The sequence below is a fragment of the Loxodonta africana genome, chromosome 7 (assembly GCF_030014295.1).
Source record: "Loxodonta africana isolate mLoxAfr1 chromosome 7, mLoxAfr1.hap2, whole genome shotgun sequence".
Taxonomy (NCBI): Eukaryota; Metazoa; Chordata; class Mammalia; order Proboscidea; family Elephantidae; genus Loxodonta; species Loxodonta africana.
In genome coordinates, this window is record NC_087348.1 from 24,308,902 (window position 1) to 24,328,012 (window position 19,111).

General features: G+C 39.0%; 2 protein-coding genes across 2 annotated transcripts; both read left to right on the plus strand.

The window, feature by feature from the left end:
• Nucleotides 1-2,424: 2,424 nt before the first annotated feature.
• LOC100664805 (olfactory receptor 8K3-like) lies at nt 2,425-3,805 on the plus strand. The gene has a single exon (XM_003422989.3). The coding sequence runs from the start codon at nt 2,692-2,694 to the stop codon at nt 3,709-3,711; it is 1,020 nt and encodes a 339-aa protein (XP_003423037.2). The 5' UTR covers nt 2,425-2,691; the 3' UTR covers nt 3,712-3,805.
• Nucleotides 3,806-9,306: 5,501 nt separating this feature from the next.
• On the plus strand, nt 9,307-15,749 carry LOC135231651 (olfactory receptor 8K3-like). The gene has a single exon (XM_064288068.1). The coding sequence runs from the start codon at nt 9,493-9,495 to the stop codon at nt 10,438-10,440; it is 948 nt and encodes a 315-aa protein (XP_064144138.1). The 5' UTR covers nt 9,307-9,492; the 3' UTR covers nt 10,441-15,749.
• Nucleotides 15,750-19,111: the final 3,362 nt, after the last annotated feature.

Consider the following 19,111-nt stretch of genomic DNA (forward strand, 5'->3'; position numbering starts at 1 on the left):
ACAGATGATGTGATTGAGTGTGAAATGAGAAGGGTAACATTTCTGTTCCTGAGGTCAACAAGAAAGCAAAACAAAATAAAAACAGAAACAAAAACCGGAACAATAGCAATAACGGCAACAACAGCAACAGCAAGCAAGGAAGTGATACCTCATATACGCGCAATGCATTATTTTTATTCCACTTAAGTTTTTAAATAATGTAATAAGTAAGTGTTTAATCTCTACTTCATTTTGTCATCCATTTGAAGATACCACTATAAAACTGGGAAATATTGATATTTCTGGTTTACAGATACAGCACTTTAATCCAGACCCCTGAGTGATAAAAGTGGAAACTTCACAGAGTAAAAAGCAGAATATATGAAATAGATAAATACAGACGAGCATACACACTATATGCAGAAAAACTCTCTCATAGGTGAATGCAAATGGTCCTGGACAATTAACAGACAACCCCCAGGTATTTTGTTGAGCTTTCAAATGCTTCAGGGACAATCATCAAATTGCTTGGCATCTCCTCAGGGAGAATCTCCAAGGGCAAAAAAAATCTTTAAATTGTTCTCATCATGCCATGTTAAGAAACACATTGAGAATACAGAGGCTTCTTTACAGGTAAAAAGGTAGGCAATTTTCATATTTGATCAATATCCAGAAGGTTTCAAGGACACTTGCATGGTCCCACCTTTATTCAACAGCAAAGTCATTGCAAAATATCAGGATTTCAGACTCAGTTCTGGGTGCATTCTACTTTCCAGTAGTGCCTGAGACTAGGATCTCTCCCCTTTTTTCTTCATATTGTTTTTTTCAAATATTCTCACTTTGTTTCAGAAGCTAAACGCTCACGAGCATCTTTGAGACATCACTGTATAACTAAATAATTTTTTTCTTTTTATAATTATATGAATAAAAAATAAAATGAAACAAAACAAAAACCAAACCAGTTGTCCTGGTGTCAGTTCTGACTCCACGCAGGTCAGAGAACTGTGTTCCGTAGGGTGTTCAATGACTGTGACCTTTCAGAATTAGGCTTTCTTTCTTCCAATGTGCCTCTGAGTGGGCTTGACCCACCAACCTTTCAGGTAGTAGCTGAGTGCTTCATTGTTTGCACCACCCAGTTGGCCTAATTATGTGAATAACAGAGCTGAAATATGAAAGTAAAGGAAGCATATACAGTATTAAAAAATACCGTAGCAGAATTACACAGCTGTAGATATTCAGTCTCCAACATTAATGTCTTTTAAAATCCTTAATTATATAGTGACTCTAGGCACTCTTATGTCCCTCTCAGATATGATTGAATGTTTAATGCATATTAAAATAACTGCATAAATGTGCATTTTTACTAATCTCTTGATGAGGAAGCAAATACATTTCCACCTCACACCTCATGTTCTTCATACCAAGTTCTTCAATATCCAGTGGAATCTGGCAGAAAGAAGATGTAAGTTTTTCAGAGAGTATGGCTTTGTATAACGAGAAGTAGATAATCAACAAAAATAGTAACCTATGAACAATAATCCGGTGCTCTCCAGAGAACTCCAAAACTGAGGAGAAGTCCTTTTATCTTCCCTGGCCTCATAGGAAAATCAGTATGTATCAAAGTGAGTACTTGTTTTCTTCCACCTTTCATTATTGCAAATAAACAAGATTTATATTGCATTCAGTGAAGAGAGTTGATTTCCAAATTGTAATATTTACTGATACCCAATTCAGTATTTTCAGACATAGGCAATGTGTGTATATAGGGACAAGGCAGGGTATCAGAAGGACACAACATCATAAGCAATGTCTTATATGAGATAATGTATTTCCCCTAGAGCCATTTTATAATTTGATAAGATATGATTGTATTTTTCTGTTTGTTGGATTATTCCTGACTCAGTGAATGCTGGTACTGCTATTTTCATTGTCTGTAGTATCATGTCAAACCACTAACGCTTTTACGTTAAACTGCCATCCTCATTATGAGCTGTACGGTAGTACGCAGAAGTACCTCAGGTCCTTAATGTACGGAAGGATATAAAAGCAAATTCAAGAATCTGTGTATATCTCATCAGTGTAATTTTTCTCTATTCTCTTGAGTAATACAGTGATTTTTACTGATATTCCTTTAAAGTACAGGATCTCTTTATCCAAATGGAATTTTTAAATGAAACTTCATTATATCAAACCAATGACAGTGACCTTGCTTTCTCCCAATTTGCTCAAATTTCATCTCACTGTTTTAGGTATTTTCATGAGAAAATATATCTGATTTGTTACAAACAACTTACTGAAAATGCCCCTAGGTATGGACATATTTTAAGTGAACTTAAATTAAAGATATATTAATGTGTTTTAAGAAAATTAGTAGATATATAATCTAAAAGACTGATACGCTGATGGTCCAATTTTTGTCATGGAGTCAAAGATGGGGTAGGAAAGGGCTGGGGTCAGTTAAATGGATAACACGCTACTCAAAGTATTCATCATCATATCCCTGTCATATAAAGTAAGTCACACTAGAAGAATTTACATATACATGTGTAAAGAAAATTTCTTTTAGGTAACTTACTGTCATCATAATTGAAAAGTTTTGATTCATATTATTCATAGTGGCTTTGATTGCTTAAAATCTACCAGATGATACTACATAAAAGCTATTGACAATGCTGATGTTTCTACCCAGAACAGGTCTTCTGGTAGAACTAGATGGACAAGCACAATCTAACAGTGCTGAGTGAATTCACTCTGATGGGAATCACAGACCGCCCTGAGCTGCAGGCTCCATTGTTCGGGCTGTTCCTCATCATCTACATGATCTCAGTGGTGGGCAACTTGGGCATCATCATCCTCACCAAGATGGACTCCAGGCTACAAACTCCCATGTACTTTTTTCTCAGACACCTGGCTATCACTGATCTTGTTTATTCAACAGCCGTGGGACCCAAAATGTTGGTAAATTTTGTTGTTGATGAAAATACAATCTCTTATTATTTTTGTGCTACACAGCTAGCTTTTTTTATTTTGTTCGTAAATGGTGAAATTTTTATTCTGTCAGCAATGTCCTATGACCGCTATGTGGCCATCTGTAACCCTCTGCTCTACACAGTTATCATGTCACAAAGGACATGTTGGGTGCTGATGGCAATTGTCTACCTCCACAGCACATTTGTTTCTCTTCTAGTCACCATAAAGATTTTTAATTTATCCTTCTGTGGCCACAATGTCATCAGGCATTTCTACTGTGACACTCTCCCCTTGTTATCTTTGCTCTGCTCAAACACACATGAAATTGAATTGATCATTCTTATTTTAGCAGCTTTTGATTTTATTTCACCACTCCTAATAGTTCTTGTTTCTTACATACTCATAATTGTATCCATTCTCAGACTGAACTCAGCCGAGGGCAGGCACAAGGCCTTCTCCACCTGTGGATCCCACCTGACTGTGGTGGTAGTGTTCTATGGGACTTTAATCTTTATGTATCTGCAGCCCAAGTCCAGTCATTCCTTTGACACTGACAAAGTGGCTTCCATATTTTACACCCTGGTGATCCCCATGTTGAATCCCTTGATCTATGGTTTGAGGAATAATGATGTGAAATATGCCTTACATAGGACTTTGGGACAATTATGCAATATATTTTCTCAAAGCTCACTATACCGTATCATTTATACAAATTACATTATGGGCTTTAAACTTTCTTCTGTGTGCCTCCAGAGGGGATAGCAAGCACAAAAGCACAGATAACATATATTTCTATATTGCTTTCTATCACTCACTCTACTGAGAGCTGTAAGAAGATTAATAAATGTGTTGCCTTCCTTGAGCAGGAGTGATGCATTATAAGCATAATAATTCAGAAATTTTACAGTATATTAGAATGTGTAGGAGGTAATAGATTTAAAAAGAATTAAAGATGAAGAGTGAATAAGCTGATTGGGATAGGGAAAGAGTAGTAGATACATGAAGAGTTTGAAGTTTCAGGTATTTTCTTCATGCAGTAGAAAAAAATGTGTAGAAAGTATGGGTGTGTCCGTGCAAGTGTGTATGTATGCGTGCACATGGCCTGTTTGCACAAGTGTGTGCAAACCTTCTGTTGTAGTGGTCATACCATGCCCTGCCCTGGTGTGTCTAATTCTAACTGCAAGAAAGCTCAGTGCTGCAGGATGATGCGAAGCACTCAGTCATCTGAATTTGCTCAAATGTCTGCGTTCTAAACCTTGAAATCCCTCTTTCATCATCAGTGCCTTTACTTTCGTATTTGAGTACTCAGAGTCTGTTTACTTTGTTAGTATTATTATTATATTGTAATAATAATAGAGCAGTAACAAAATACAGTTAGCATATTCAACAGGATCAGCTCAGTATCTGGTTTTATCTAAATCAACTCATTTTGTCTCTGTCAGTGGATACACCAGTTAAGATAAATTCATTGACCTCAACCATAGGTATGCCCAGATGTTTACATTTTTTAACTGCTGATTTTGTCTCATAGACTGTTTTTGTCTACAAAAAATCTACTCTGCTTTACATACGGCATGGAAAAAAATGTGCAGCGTATTTTCTACAGCCGTGTATAACATATGGTTCCTATAAACTACATCGTGAACTTCAAACCTTGTCTGCGTGCCTCCATATCATTCATATAAGTTACTTGATGGGCTTTCAAACTTTATTCTGAGTGCCTCCAGACCGGACAGCCAGCACAAAAGCAAAGATAAGTTCAACATATATTTCTACGTCACTTTACTAAGAGCTCTAAATAGATAATAACTAAAACAATGAGAAATGCTGCCGTTCTTCAGCAGAGAGATGAATTATAAGCATAATAAGTAAGAAATTTTACAGTATATTAGAATGTGCTGGGGGTGATAGATTTTAAGAAAATGAAAAGGAATATGCTGAGCGGGACAGGGAAACCAGTAGATACAGGTAGAGTTCCAACTATCTGGTGTTTTCCTAGCCCAGTAGGGAAAAAAAAAAAAAAAAAAAAACTGTAGAAAGGGTGTATGTGTGTGTGTGTATGTGTGTGTGTGTGTGTGTGTGTGCCAGCACATCTGTTTTGAGCTCATTCTCTGCCCTGGGGTGGGTAATTCTGATTGGAAGAAGGCTTAGTGGGGTGGGATGATTTGAAGTACTTGGTCATCTGAATTTGCTCAAATGTCCACTTTCTAAACCTTGAAATCCCTCTCTCATTTTTTTTTTTTTATCAGTGCCTTTACTTTCATATATGAGCCCTTAGAGTCTGTTTACTTTGTTATTATTTTTATCATTATTTTATTGTAATAGGAATATAAACAATTACTAAACAAAGTTATTAAACAGGAACAGCTTGGTATCTGTTTTCTCCAAATCAGCCATTTTTGTCTGTATCAGTGTATATACTAGTTAAGATAAATTTATTGAGGTCAGCCACAGAAGTTTCCAGGTTTTTACCTTTTTTTTTTTCTCTACCACATTGATATTGGTTCTGAATTTCATGTTTTTGTCAGGTAGATTGTTATCCTTCTCTCTCTAGAAAACAATATTTTTGTATAGAAGACATTCTCTAATTGTTTATGCACCCTTCCTTATATAAGAGTTCTAATAAAACTGTAGTAAATCCATACATGAAACAATACTCAGCAATAAAAAAGAACACATTACTGATTTACACAAAAGTGTGAATGGGCCTCAGTAGAATGATTTGAGGTGAAAAAAGCCCGTTACAAAAGATTGTTGTTAGCTGCCACTGCGTAGACTCCAACACATGGTGACCTCATGGAAAACAAAACAAAATGTTGCCTAGCCCTACGCTGTCCTCACGATCATTGGTATGTTTGAGTCCATTTCTGTGGTGACTGTGTCAATCCATCTCATGGAGGGCTTCCCTCATTCTTGTTGGCCATTTTCGTCACCAAATATGATGTTCTCTTCCAGCAACTGATGTTTCCGGATAACATGTTCAAAGCAAGAAAGTGGACAACGTTGTCTTGGAGACAACAAAATATCTACCATTAAAGAATTTTGGTTTTGTTAGGTGCCTTTGAGTCAATTGCAACACATCGCAACCTATAAGACAGAGAAGAACTGCCCTACAGCGTTGTCTAGCCTGTAATCTTTATGGGTGCAGATAGCCAGGTCTTTTTTGCTCGTAATGGCTTGATGGTTCACACTGCCAACTTTTCAGCTAACTGTGGGTATTTGTACATTGCACCAAAAAATCACATTCCATTAAAGAAAAGACAAGTGAAATATATATGTGTATATAAACCATAACTAAACTTGTTGCCGACCAGTCGATGTTGACTCACAGTGACCCTATAGGAGAGAGTAGAACTGCCCCATAGAGTTTCCAAGGAGCGCCTGGTGGATTTGAACTGCCGACCTTTTGGTTAGCAGCCGTAGCACTTAACCACTACGCCACCAGGGTTTCCATATATGTATAGAGAGAGAGAGAAAGAGAAATATAATAAAGGAAAATAAAACAAACAAGCAAAAAACCTAAACTGACAGGTGATGTCAATTGAGTATAAAATGAGAAGCAAGGGTAACATTTCTTTTCCTGAGGTCAACAAGAAAGCAAAACAAAACAAAGAAAGAAACAAAAAACCCTGAACAATAGCAGTAACAGCAACAATAACAACTGCAAACAGGAAGTGATACCTCACATATGCACAGTGCATTATTTTATTCTATCTAAGTATTTTAAATAATGTAATAAAAAAAACATATAAGCTCTTCATTTTGTCATCCATTTGAAGAGACCACTGAGGAAATGGGAAATATAGATAGCCCTGATTTATAGATACAATATTTTATTCCAAATCCCTGTGTGGTTAAAATAGTACGTTAGCAAAAAGAAAAATGTAAGAATGTATGAAGTAGATAAATAGAAATATGCATAAACACTGTATGAAAAAAAAACTTGCTCACTGGTGAAAACCAGTCATCCTGGACATTTAACAGACAACTCCCAGGTATTTTGTTAAGCTTTCAAATGCTTCAGGGACAATCAACAAATTGCTTGGCATCTCCTCAGGGAATATCACCAAGGATGAAAAGCAATCCATAAATGCTTCTCACTATGCCGTGTTAAGCAACACATGTGGGGGTCAAGACAGAGGCTTCATTACAGGTAAAAAGATAAGACTGTTTCCAAGGTTTACCAATAACCAGAATGTTTCAGTGACATTTGCAGGATCCCACCTTTATTCAATGGCAACCAAACCCAATGCCACCAAGTTGATACAGACTCATTGTGACCCTATAGGACAGAATAGAACTGTCTCATAGGGTTTCCAAAGAGCACTTTGTGGATTTGAACGGCTGACCTTTTGGTTAGCAGCCATAGATTTTAACTACTAAGCCACCAGGCTTTCCATTCAACGGCCAAGTGAATGCAAAATAATAGGATTTCTGATTCAGTTCTCTGCGCATTCTACTCTTCATTAGTTCTTGAAACTAGGGTCTCTCCCTCCTCTTTTTCTTCATATTATTTTTCAAATATTCTCAATTTGTTTCAGAGGTTATATGCTTATAAGCATCTTTGAAATATTATTATTATGTGGCTAAATAATATTTTTACTCTATATAAGTAATTATATGAATAAAAGACAACAGACAAGGAAACCAGTCGGAATCAGTTCTGGCCCATACTGGCCCACGTGTGTCAGAGAACTGGGCCCCACAGAGTTTTCAATGGCCGCGGCCTTTCAGAACTAGATCTTTCTTTCTTCCAAGGCATCTCTGAGTGAACCCTGTTTTCTTCGGTCTGTGATCAGTACCGACTCCATGGCACTTGACAACAACAGCTATTAAGATTACTGGGGATCATTAAATATTTTAATGAATCACAGATTACTTCAAATAATAACTGCAATAATATTTAACTTGTATATCAACCTGTTCAGTTAGTATTCTCTCTCTTTCTCTCTCTCTCTCATTTTCAGGAGCCCCTTCAAGGAAAACCCATCTAAGTGGATTTGACAAATTTATTTTCTTTGGGAGAGATAGGTATCACTGAGTTGTGTGGTGTTCCTTTTGGTGTGTATGATTGCTATAGTGGGAAGCTCTTGGAAGTTTACATTAACCATAACAACACCTAATATATTGCATATTTTCAACTGCATATTTTCATCTTAGTCTGTGTGAATGCCACAACCTACAATTCCATGGTGTTCAACCTTTGCAACTGCATGTGGTACTTCTGCCTCTCTCCATTGTATCATCTTGGAATGTTTTTCCCAGGCATGTAATGAAGCACTCAATAAATAAATACATCACTCAAATGTTAGCTTAAGAAAGAGGTTTTAATTTATTTTAAAAAAAGAAGGGGGAAAAAAAAAAAAGAAAAGAAAAAGTCCAGTAGTGGGGACTGATGGCTCTCATCGATTCAGTAGCTCAGCAAAATCAAAGTTAATATATTTGCCAATTCCTTGACCTTAAATTAAATTCCCCCCAAACTGAAGCACACACATCAACAAAGTTCAGGAAGCAGGAGACAATGGGGAATAAATTTTCTCCTCACAGCCCTCCTTTTTTAAGGAAGTAACATCAATCCTATATTTATTTTTTAGAAAAGGTAGCTGAACTTCTCAAGGCAGGAGCTCACAGATCCTGTGGACCTGCCCCTTTGTCCAGCCACTGGCCTGAGGGGTTCAGTGACTTGCAGCGCCCTTCATCCTGCCTAGACCTGTGTGGGCCAATTCAATACCACATGCCCTTATTAGCATAAAAAGCAGGACATATTCCTGAAGCCAAATGTCAACTGCAGGAGCCAAGGGGGAGCTGCAGATTTGTCATATTTGACACCATTCTGCCTCTTAAGCATGGGCCTCACTCACCCACACAAGGGGTCTGAGGGCTGGCTTCTCCACCCACTCCATCTAGCCACCCATGACAGGCATATGAAAAGAAGTGGTGCCTCCTAGACTCTCCAGCCAACAGCACTGGATTCCCAAGAACAGGCTGCAATACCCCTGCCCACCCCCCTGCCCACATAGACATATGCCTACACCTACACCTATGTCTTTTTCTATATCTATACCTACATCTACATTTACATCTATATCTATATGTATATCTATATCAGGGGTTCTCAACTTCTTCCTTACTGATATTTTGAGCTAGAAATTTTATCATTGTGTGGAGTTACCCTGTATATAGTAGAATGTTGAGTAACATCCCAGGTTTCCATTAGATACCAGTAGTACCCATCTCCTACTTGTGACATCCAAAGTGTCCCAGGCATTGACAAATGTTCTTTCAGGAGCAGATATTCCCCAACTGATACTAAGTTAGCTTTCTCTTTCTCTCCCTATTCTCTCCCTTTCTGTCTCCCTGTGCCTCTCTGTCTTTACGTACCTATGCTTTATTTGTGGGAGGTGGGTTTGCTTTGGAAAGTTTGTATTTACCTTATCCATTTAGCATATTGCCTTTGTATACTAAAAATCTACCAGATGGTACCACATAAAGCCTAATGACTACGCTGATGTCTCTCCAGAATAGGTTTCCTGATAGACCTAGATGGACAAACACAATCTAACAGTGCTGAAAGAGTTCATTCTGACGGGAATCACAGACCGCCCAGAGCTGCAGGCTCCATCGTTCGGGCTGTTCCTCATCATCTATACGATCTCAGTGGTGGGCAACTTGGGCATCAGCATCCTCACCAAGATGGACTCCAAGCTACAAACTCCCATGTACTTTTTTCTCAGACACCTGGCTATCACTGATCTTGGTTATTCAACAGCTGTGGGACCCAAAATGCTAGTCAATTTTGTTGTGGATGAAAATAAAACCTCCTATTATTTTTGTGCTATACAGCTAGCTTCCTTTCTCATGTTCATCGTTAGTGAATTTTTCATTCTGTCAGCAATGTCTTATGATCGCTATGTGGCCATCTGTCACCCTCTGCTCTACACAGTCATCATGTCACAAAGGATGTGTTGGGTGCTGGTGGCAATTCCCTATCTGTACAACACATTTGTTTCTCTTCTGGTCACTCTAAAGATTTTTAATTTATCCTTCTGTGGCTACAATGTCATCAGTCTTTTCTACTGTGACTGTCTCCCCTTAGTATCTTTGCTCTGCTCAAACACACATGAAATTGAATTGATCATTCTCATCTCAGCAGCTATTGATTTGATTTCATCCCTTCTAATAGTTCTTGTTTCTTATCTGATTCTTTTTGTAGCCATTCTCAGGATAAACTCAGCTGAGGGCAGGCAAAAGGCCTTCTCCACTTGTGGATCCCACCTGACCATGGTGGTCGTGTTCTATGGGACTTTAATCTTTATGTATGTGCAGCCCATGTCCAGTCATTCCTTTGTCGGTGATAAAGTGGCTTCCATATTTTACACCCTGGTTATTCCCATGTTGAATCCCTTGATTTATAGCTTGAGGAACAAAGATGTGAAATATGCCCTATGTAGCACATGGAAAAAAATACGCAATATCTTTTCTACAGTTTGACACATCATATGGTTCATATAAATTAAGTCATGGGCTTCAAGTCTTGTCTGTATGCCTTCATAAGTTACAATGATCACAAATACAACCTGCATGTATTGATAAATTTCCTTCTATGTGTCAGTCACTCTTCTAAATGCATTGATGAAGAAAAGAGTAAACAAAAGAGTAAAAATGTTTTCCTTCCTTGAAGGGAAGAAGTGGATCACAAAAAATAATTAGGTAAATTTTATAGTACAGAAGAATGTGTTGGGGTCCTATTGGCACAGTGGTTAAAGCGTTTGGCTGCTAACTGAAAGGTCACCAGTTCGAACCCACCAGCCCTTCTATGGGAGAAAGCTGTGGCAGTTGGCTTCCACAAGGATTTACAGCCTTGGAAACCTTATGGGGCAATTCTAGGGACCTTAGGAGTCAGAATCTACTGGACAGCAGTGCGTTTTTTTTTTTAAAGAATGTGTTATGTATTTGGCTATAAACAAAAGCCTTTGCCATTGAGTACATTCTGAGTCATAGCAACCTTATAGGACAGGGTAGAACTGCTGCATAGGGTTTCCAAGGAGCAGCTGGTGGATTTGAACTGCTGACCTTTTGGTCAGCAGCCAAGCTCTTAACCAGTACACCACCAGGGCTCCAGGAGAATGTGTTGGAAACTACAAAATCAGGCAAAGCGGTTAGATATGCTGAGTGGGAGTGGGAAAAAGTACCAGGTACAAAAGAGGAATTACAATGATTCTGGTATTTTTTTTCACTATTAGAATAAACTTTGCAGAGCCAGTTCTTGGGTTTTTGTATCTGTGGTTGTGTAAGCCCTTGCCTTTTCATAGCTCATGAGGGGGTACTGGGTTCAGGCCAGGGTATGAGGAGTCTCAATGCAGTGTGATAATTTGAAGTACTTAATTATTTAAATTTGCTCAAATGTCCCCATTCCAGACCTTGGGGTTCCTATTCTTTTCCTATTAAGGCCTTTACTTTCACACGTCAATCTGTCAGCATACCTTGCAATTTAGCAATCCGCAGGTTCAGCTCTGCATCTGACATTGTTTTAATCAACCCATTTTGCCTAGATCTAAGTGGGAAAGGAATTCCAAACCTGGGAGCAACTCTGGATCATCCCAAGAAATTGATATTAATTGGTGTATAGATCAGAACGTATACCAATTACGATAAATTTCTTGAGGTCATCCAGAGTTGCTCCCAGGTTTGAAATGCCTTTCCCACTTGTCCTTCTTATTTAATAATTATCTTTTCTGTTTCATGGGTTGTTTTCTTATCTATATGAACAATTTTTAAATGTTTGTTCAATTATTTTTTCTGTATTTCCTTGGGTAACAGGATATTCTCTGATGAGTTAAGCTTGCTACCTCCGTTTCATTGGTTTGGCTTTCCTAAACTTTGGACAATATTTATTATGCACTGTATTTTCATTAACTTTTGTTCACCCTACTTATCAGAGGGAAAATGAGATAATCCTTTGGTTTGCACTGTGCTGTACTTCTAATTGAAGTAAGGGCTGTGATGTGGCAAGGATACATTTATCTTGCCTTATGAATATAGTTGTTCCATGTTACTCCTCAAAATTTTCCATATATTTTTATTTATTTATATTTTCTTTTCACAATTTCTTGGGTTTTATTGAAGCTAGTAGAGTATAAATTATTTTCTTGGTTCAGGATCATGAAATGAAAACCCCTGTGTAGCCAATAACATTTGAATAAAAATAATTCATTGGAATATAAGACAAAGGTGCATGTTATATTGTCATGTGAACGTAAATATTTTTAAAAGTCTGAAGCTGTTAGTAGATGAAGATGGTCACGAAAAGACAGAGCTCCCCAGGCTAGTAAAAATTCCACTGCCTCAAGTAGCTTGCTTGGCATGCCCTGTAGCTTTTCATTAGAATCCTGGTTCCTTTGCTTGGCATGGCCCATAGCTTTACATTAAAACCTTGGCTCCCATCTCCTTAACTGCTTCCCAAAACTAGATGAAATTGGCGGAAATGAGTTTAGGCGCCATGCTGACATTCAAGACAACATTTAGTTCTCATATACAGTAATACCGTGCCTCTGGGTGGAGTTTAACCACCATATTCTGAACACTGAAGGCATAAAGTTATTTGTAAACCCCATCACAGCTGGGTAGTATGATTAATAATGTTGCTGATGTAACTTGTTATGAACTTCCTATTAGTAAACTCCTTATAAGTAATGTTTCCCCTCATCCCCTCTGAGCAGTCTTGGCAGCAGCACCAACTGTTTCTCTTCCTTGTACAGTGAAATGAAGATGCCTTTCTACTCTCCCACCTTGGTCTATCCTTTATTGGCTGACACAAGTTCCATCGAGCAGAAACTGGAGTTTCTGCCTAGCAACATCTCTGTTAAAATGGCCAGGAGTCATCTGTTACGTTCCAAAAGTGAATTGGACTATAGACTGGCCCCAACATCTGGTGCCACCAGGAGACATCTCTGCAGACCTTACAGCAGTCCTGGGACTCAACGGTGACTTCATGGGAGACACGAAACACACCTGGGTTAATTTGGTAAATACTTGCATAAGACCTTAGAAGAGTCCCAAGAAGTGGGAGGAATTAACAGTTGATTGCATTAATGGCTCTAGGTATTTGGGGTTATTTGGTAAATAACAGGGTAATTACTAGGTAAGGTCTTAAGACTCCCAAGTAGTGGAAGGAATTGACTCTTGAGGGTATAAAAGGCTCTAGGTGTCTGTTATTAGATTGGTGCAATGAATTAGGTTGTGTGAGTGTGTAATGTGTGTATGTGTGAAGCATTTAGACAGTTCACAGGCATGGACCCTGAGAGTCTTGAAAACTCTTGCATTGTGAATACGATTTTGATCAGGCAGAGTGCCCAGGATATACGGAGAAAACTCCAAAAACTTGAGCGAGGTGAGGAGTTGGGACTGCCATGGCTTATTGAGCTTGCCTACCAGGTATATTCCAATCAGCACAGGGAAGAGAGAAAGAAAAAAAATCAGTCATCAGAACAGACAGGCTGCATTCCTGGGCACATCCTTGTAGGGAAATGACACGTCTCTTGGCAACCCAACAAGAGGGGGTCCCTGAGGAGAGATGAAGGTGGGAGGCCCTGACCCCCATTAATCTGAGACCAGTGCTCCTAGTACAAAGAGAGAGGAGGTTAGAAGAGAGTGTGCCCTAAATTCTTACCCAGAGGTAACAAAGACCATGGGGTTGTCCAGTGGCCCATGATGCCAATAGGTAAAGACTTGGATTGAGGAGGACTTGAGGCCAGTCTACAACCTGAGCCTCTGGTTATAAAGAAGGTGGGAGGGGAGGTAACTGTATGGTTTCTAGTGGATTCCAGAGCAATCCATTCTGTCCTGACCCAAAAAAATATAGCTCTGATGAAAAAAACTTTGTCAGCCCAGTAGTCTCAGGTAAGAGGGACAACCCTCCCTGCTTCCAGCCTCTAACCTGCTGTATGCAAGGGAAGCCATTAAAACATTATTTTATCTACCTGCCCGACTATCCCATTCCCTTGTCATACAAAGTCTTGTACAAACTGCAAGCACAAATTTCTTTTGATAAAGAGATCATACAGATGCAGATACTGCCAGAGACAGATGGCAATTGCAGATGGCCGTTACCACAGAGTCACCTACCAATTATAGCATGGAAGGCCACTCCAAAGTATCAGTAGGGGCAGACACCAAATATGCAGTGGACCTGTGGCTACGGGCGTGGGCCAACAAGGTGTTGGGATGTGTCAAAAACATTCCCTTTGTGGTGGTTGAGCTCTAGCCTGGCATAGTTTCTATCTGACTTAAGCAGTACCCCATCTGTGTGGAAGTCTTATAGGCACGGGCAAAATCATCTTCAGATACATGAAACATAGACTGTTCAGACCATGTCACTCAGAGTTCAACACCCCCATCCTGCTGGTGAAGAAGAATCACAGAGAATACCAGCTCATTCAGGATCTGCGAGCCATCAGCTAGGTAACAGTCCCAGTCTATCGTGTAGTTTCCAACCCTCATACCCTGCTATTGACTTTGTTGGCCAGTTTTTCCTGGTTCACTGCACCAAATATGAAAGATGCATTCTTCTGCACCTGAGAGGAAACAAAGAAACAAAAAAAACAGTAAATCTGTGCCTTTGAGTAAAAAGACCAAGACAGTGGAGAAAAACAACAACTCTACCGGTTAGTCCTTCCTCAGGGGTTTAAAAACAGCTCCACTAGGGACCTGGCAGGAAAGACCAGCAGGAGACAGTGCAGTGGGTTTCCCAGCCCATGGAGTGAGAAAGCTGAGTGCCTTTGGGCAGAGATTGAGAGCCAGGAAGAAGCCTACACCTAACCCACAGGTTTGGGACTTGCCAGACTCCACAAGGACAGAAGCAGAGCCAATTTGGCAGAATAGACAGACTTTTTCGGCGAGCCCTCTTTACAACAAAGACCCGAAAAAACAAGGAGGAAGCCCTGAGCATCAAAGGCAAGCTTAGACAATGAACTGAGGGGCAGGGGGAGGAAGAGACCATTCAGGAGTGGAGAAGAGTTACGGGGCCTAAATCATCGGGAGCCCTCAGGCTCCATTTCTGGAGTGGCGGCAGTGGTGGTGGCGGGCCGGAACTAGTGTTCAGCTGCAGTTTCCGCAGGGAGAAGCAGCCAGCCACACAGTCTACTCGCACCTCTGGAACCTGAGGAGAATGGCGCCCTCAGCAAAAGCTAAGTACTTGCATATATTTCACCGCACCCCCCCCCACCAAGCCAGCTTCAGCGACTGAATCCGTTGGCCTGAGATAGGCACTGTTGAGCACCTAGAGCCATCCTCCTGGCCTTGGAGAAGGAAAAAAATTGAAATTTTGGGGAAAAGATAATTTGCTAGCTCCATTAACAGGGGGAGCTCAGGACAAAAGCAGCTCCTGTCCAGGCATAAACCACCCGTGGACCTTGAGCACCTTTCCCTTCTGCATGGACCTGTGTGGGCCTATTTCAGGAGAATAGGACCTTTTTAGCAAACTCCAACCATTTCACTGTGTGGTGGGTAGGTGGGTGTTTGACATTTGACATTGCTTTGCTTATTAAACAAGGTCCTCACCTATCCACATAAGGGACCTAAGGACAGGTACCTCCACTCACGTCACCCAGCCACCCCTGACAGGGGTCCAAAGATAACTGGTACCTCCCAGTCCTTACAATCAAAAACATTGGGTGTCCATGGTCCCTCTGCAGAACCCACCCACCAGCATGCTCTAAGGAACAGAGATGCATTTTCCTCAGAGACACTTGGGGATCGGTTCTCAGCCCCCTGCCTTGTTCAGAGCATGACACCCTGTTGCAATCAGATATGGGTACATATGCCAATCACCCCTGGCCCTCTAAGACTGTAGGACAGAACCTGTACCACACACTTGATGATCAGCTACCTGGAAACCTGAGCTGAATTCATACAAGAAACTGAATGGACTCCAAGGCCGATATACCGGATAACAGCTCTAGCCAGCTGGGGCAGGACACCAGAGCACCAAAGGTGAAATTAATCAATCTAGGTCACTCAAGCAATCCATACGGGTATACCAAAACAAAATTAAGTGAGCAGCTACTACACAGTAAAAAAAAAAAAAAATTAAAAAAAAAAACACAGTAAGCAAGGATAAATTAATACAATAGCTTATAGATGGCTCGGAGCCAACAGTCGATATTGATTCACATAAAGAAACAGACCATGATCACCTCAACGGGCCCACAAAACAAAGAATCTAGGGATCAGCTACATGAAAGTGCATTCCTGGAATTTGCAGAGACAGGATACAAAAGTTTAATATACAGAACCCTTCAAGACATCAGGAAGGAAATGAGACAATACACAGAACAAGCAAAGGAACACAGATAAAGCAACTGAAGAAATTAGAAAGATTATTCAGGAACATAATGAAAAGTTTAACAAGCTGGAAAAATCCATAGATGGACAGCAATCAGAAATTCAGGAGATTAACAATAAAATTACAGAAGTAGACAACTCAATAGAAAGTCAGAGGAGCAGAATTGAGCAAGTAGAAGCTAGAATTTCTGAACTTGAAGATAAATCACTTGGCACTAATACATTTGAAGAAAAATCAGATATAAGAATTTAAAAAAATGAAGAAACCTTAAGAATCATATGGGACTCTATCAAGAGAAATAACCTACGAGTGATTGGAGTACCAGAACAAGGAGGGATAACAGAAAATACAGAGAGAATTTTCGAAGATTTGTTGGCAGAAAAATTCCCTGTTAACACGAAAGGTGAGAAGATATCTATTCAAGATGTTTATCGAACTCCACATAAGATAGATCTTAAAAGAAAGTAACCAAGGTGTATTATAATCTAACTTGCCAGAACCAAAGATAAAGAGAGAATTATAAGAGCAGCGAGAGATATACGAAAAGTCACCTACAAAGGAGAGCCAATAAGAATAAACTCGGACTACTATGCAGAAATCATGAAGCAAGAAGGCAATGGGATGACAAATTTAAAAAATTGAAGGAAAAAAATTGCCTGCCAAGAATCATATATCCAACAAAACTGTCTCTTAAATATGAGGTGAAATTAAGACATTTCCAGATAAATGCAAGTTTAGGGCATTTGTAAAAACCAAGCCCAAACTACAAGAAATACTAAAGGGAGATCTTTGGTTAGAAAATCAATAATATCAGGTATCAACACAAGACTAGAACACTGGGCAGAGCAACCAGAAGTCAACCGAGACAGGGAGATCCGAAAAAAAAAAAAAAAAAAGGCATGATTATTAAAAAAAAAAAAAAAAAAAAGCCCAAAGCAGGTCACAGCGATGTTATTATATAAAAGAAGACAACATTAAAATAATAAAGAGGGACTAAGAAATGTAATCTTACACCTTCCATATGGAGAGGAAGATACGGTGATACAAAAAGATAAAAGTTAGTTTTAAATTTAGAAAAATAGAGGTAAATAATCCGCCAGTGCTCCTTGGAAACTCTATGGGGCAGCTCTAATCTGTTCTATAGGGTCGCTATGAGTCAGAATCAACTCGATGGCACTGGGTTTGGTTTTGGCTTTAATAAGGTAACCGCAAAGGAGACAAACTATCCTACTCATTAAAATAAAGTACAAGGGAAAAATACAGACTCAGCAGAAACAAAATCAACAACAACAAATATGAGGAAAGGACAATATATAAAGAAAATCTACTCAGCACATAAAATCAAGTGGGAAAAAGAAACTATCGACACACAAAATACATCAAAATGATAGCACTAATTTCATACCTATCCATTTCCATCCATACTTACCCTGAATTTAAATGGACTAAATGCACCAATAAAGAGACAGAGAGTGGCAGAATGGATTAAAAAACAAGATTAGTCGCTATTCTGCCTACAAGAGACACACCTTAGACTTAGAGACACAAACACACTAAAACTCAAAAGATGGAAAAAAATACATCCAGCAAAAAACAATCAAAAAAGAGCAAGAGTGGCAATATTAGTTTTTGACAAAATAGACTTCAAAGTTAAATCCATCACAAAGGATAAGGAAGGACACTATATAATGATTAAAGGGACAATACACCAAGAAGATATAACCATATTAAATATTTGTGCACCCAATGACAGGGCTGCAAGATACATAAAACAAACTCTATCAGCACTGAAAAGTGAGATAGAGAGCTCCACAATAATAGTAGGAGACTTCAACATACCACTTTTGGTGAAGGACAGAACATCCAGAAGGAAGCTCAATAAAGACCCGGAAGATCTAAATGCCACAATCAACAAACTGGACCTCGTACACATATACAGAACACTCCACCCAACAGCAACCAAGCATACTTTCTTTTCTATTGCACATGGAACATTCTCTAGAATAGATCACATATTAGGTCATAAAACAAGCCTTAGCAAAATCCAAAATATCGAAATATTACAAAGCATCTTCTCTGATCATAAGGCCATAAAAGTAGAAATCAATAACAGGAGAAGCAGGGAAAAGAAATCAAACACTTGGAAACCGAACAATATCCTGCTGAAAAAAGACTGGATTATAGAAGACATTAAGGATGGAATAAAGAAATTCAGATAATCCAATGAGAATGAAAACACTTCCTATCAGAACCTTTGGGACACAGCAAAAGCGTTGCTCAGAGGCAAATTTATATCAATAAATGCACACTTCCAAAAAGAAGAAAGGGCCAAAATCAAAGAATTATCACTACAACTTGAACAAATAGAAAGAGAGCAACAAATGAAACCCACAGGCACCAGAAGAAAACAAATAATAAAAACGAGAGCTGAACTAAATGAGATAGAAAACAGAAAAAAAAAATTGAAAGGATTAACAAGACCAAAAGCTGGTTTTTTGAAAAAATCAACAAAATTGATAAACCACTGGCCAAACTGACAAACGAAAAACAGGAGAGGAATCAAATAACCTAAATAAGAAATGAGAGGGGCGACATTACGACAGACCCAACTGACATTAAAAGACTCGTATCAGATTACTATGAAAAACCATACTCAAACAAATAGGAAAACTAGAAGAAATGGATGAATTCCTAGAAACACACTACCAACCTAAACTGACACAAACACAGGTAGAACAAGTAAATAGACCCATAACAAAAGAAGAGATTGAAAAGCTAATCAAAAAACTCCCAACAAAAAAAAAAACCGTGGTCCAGACG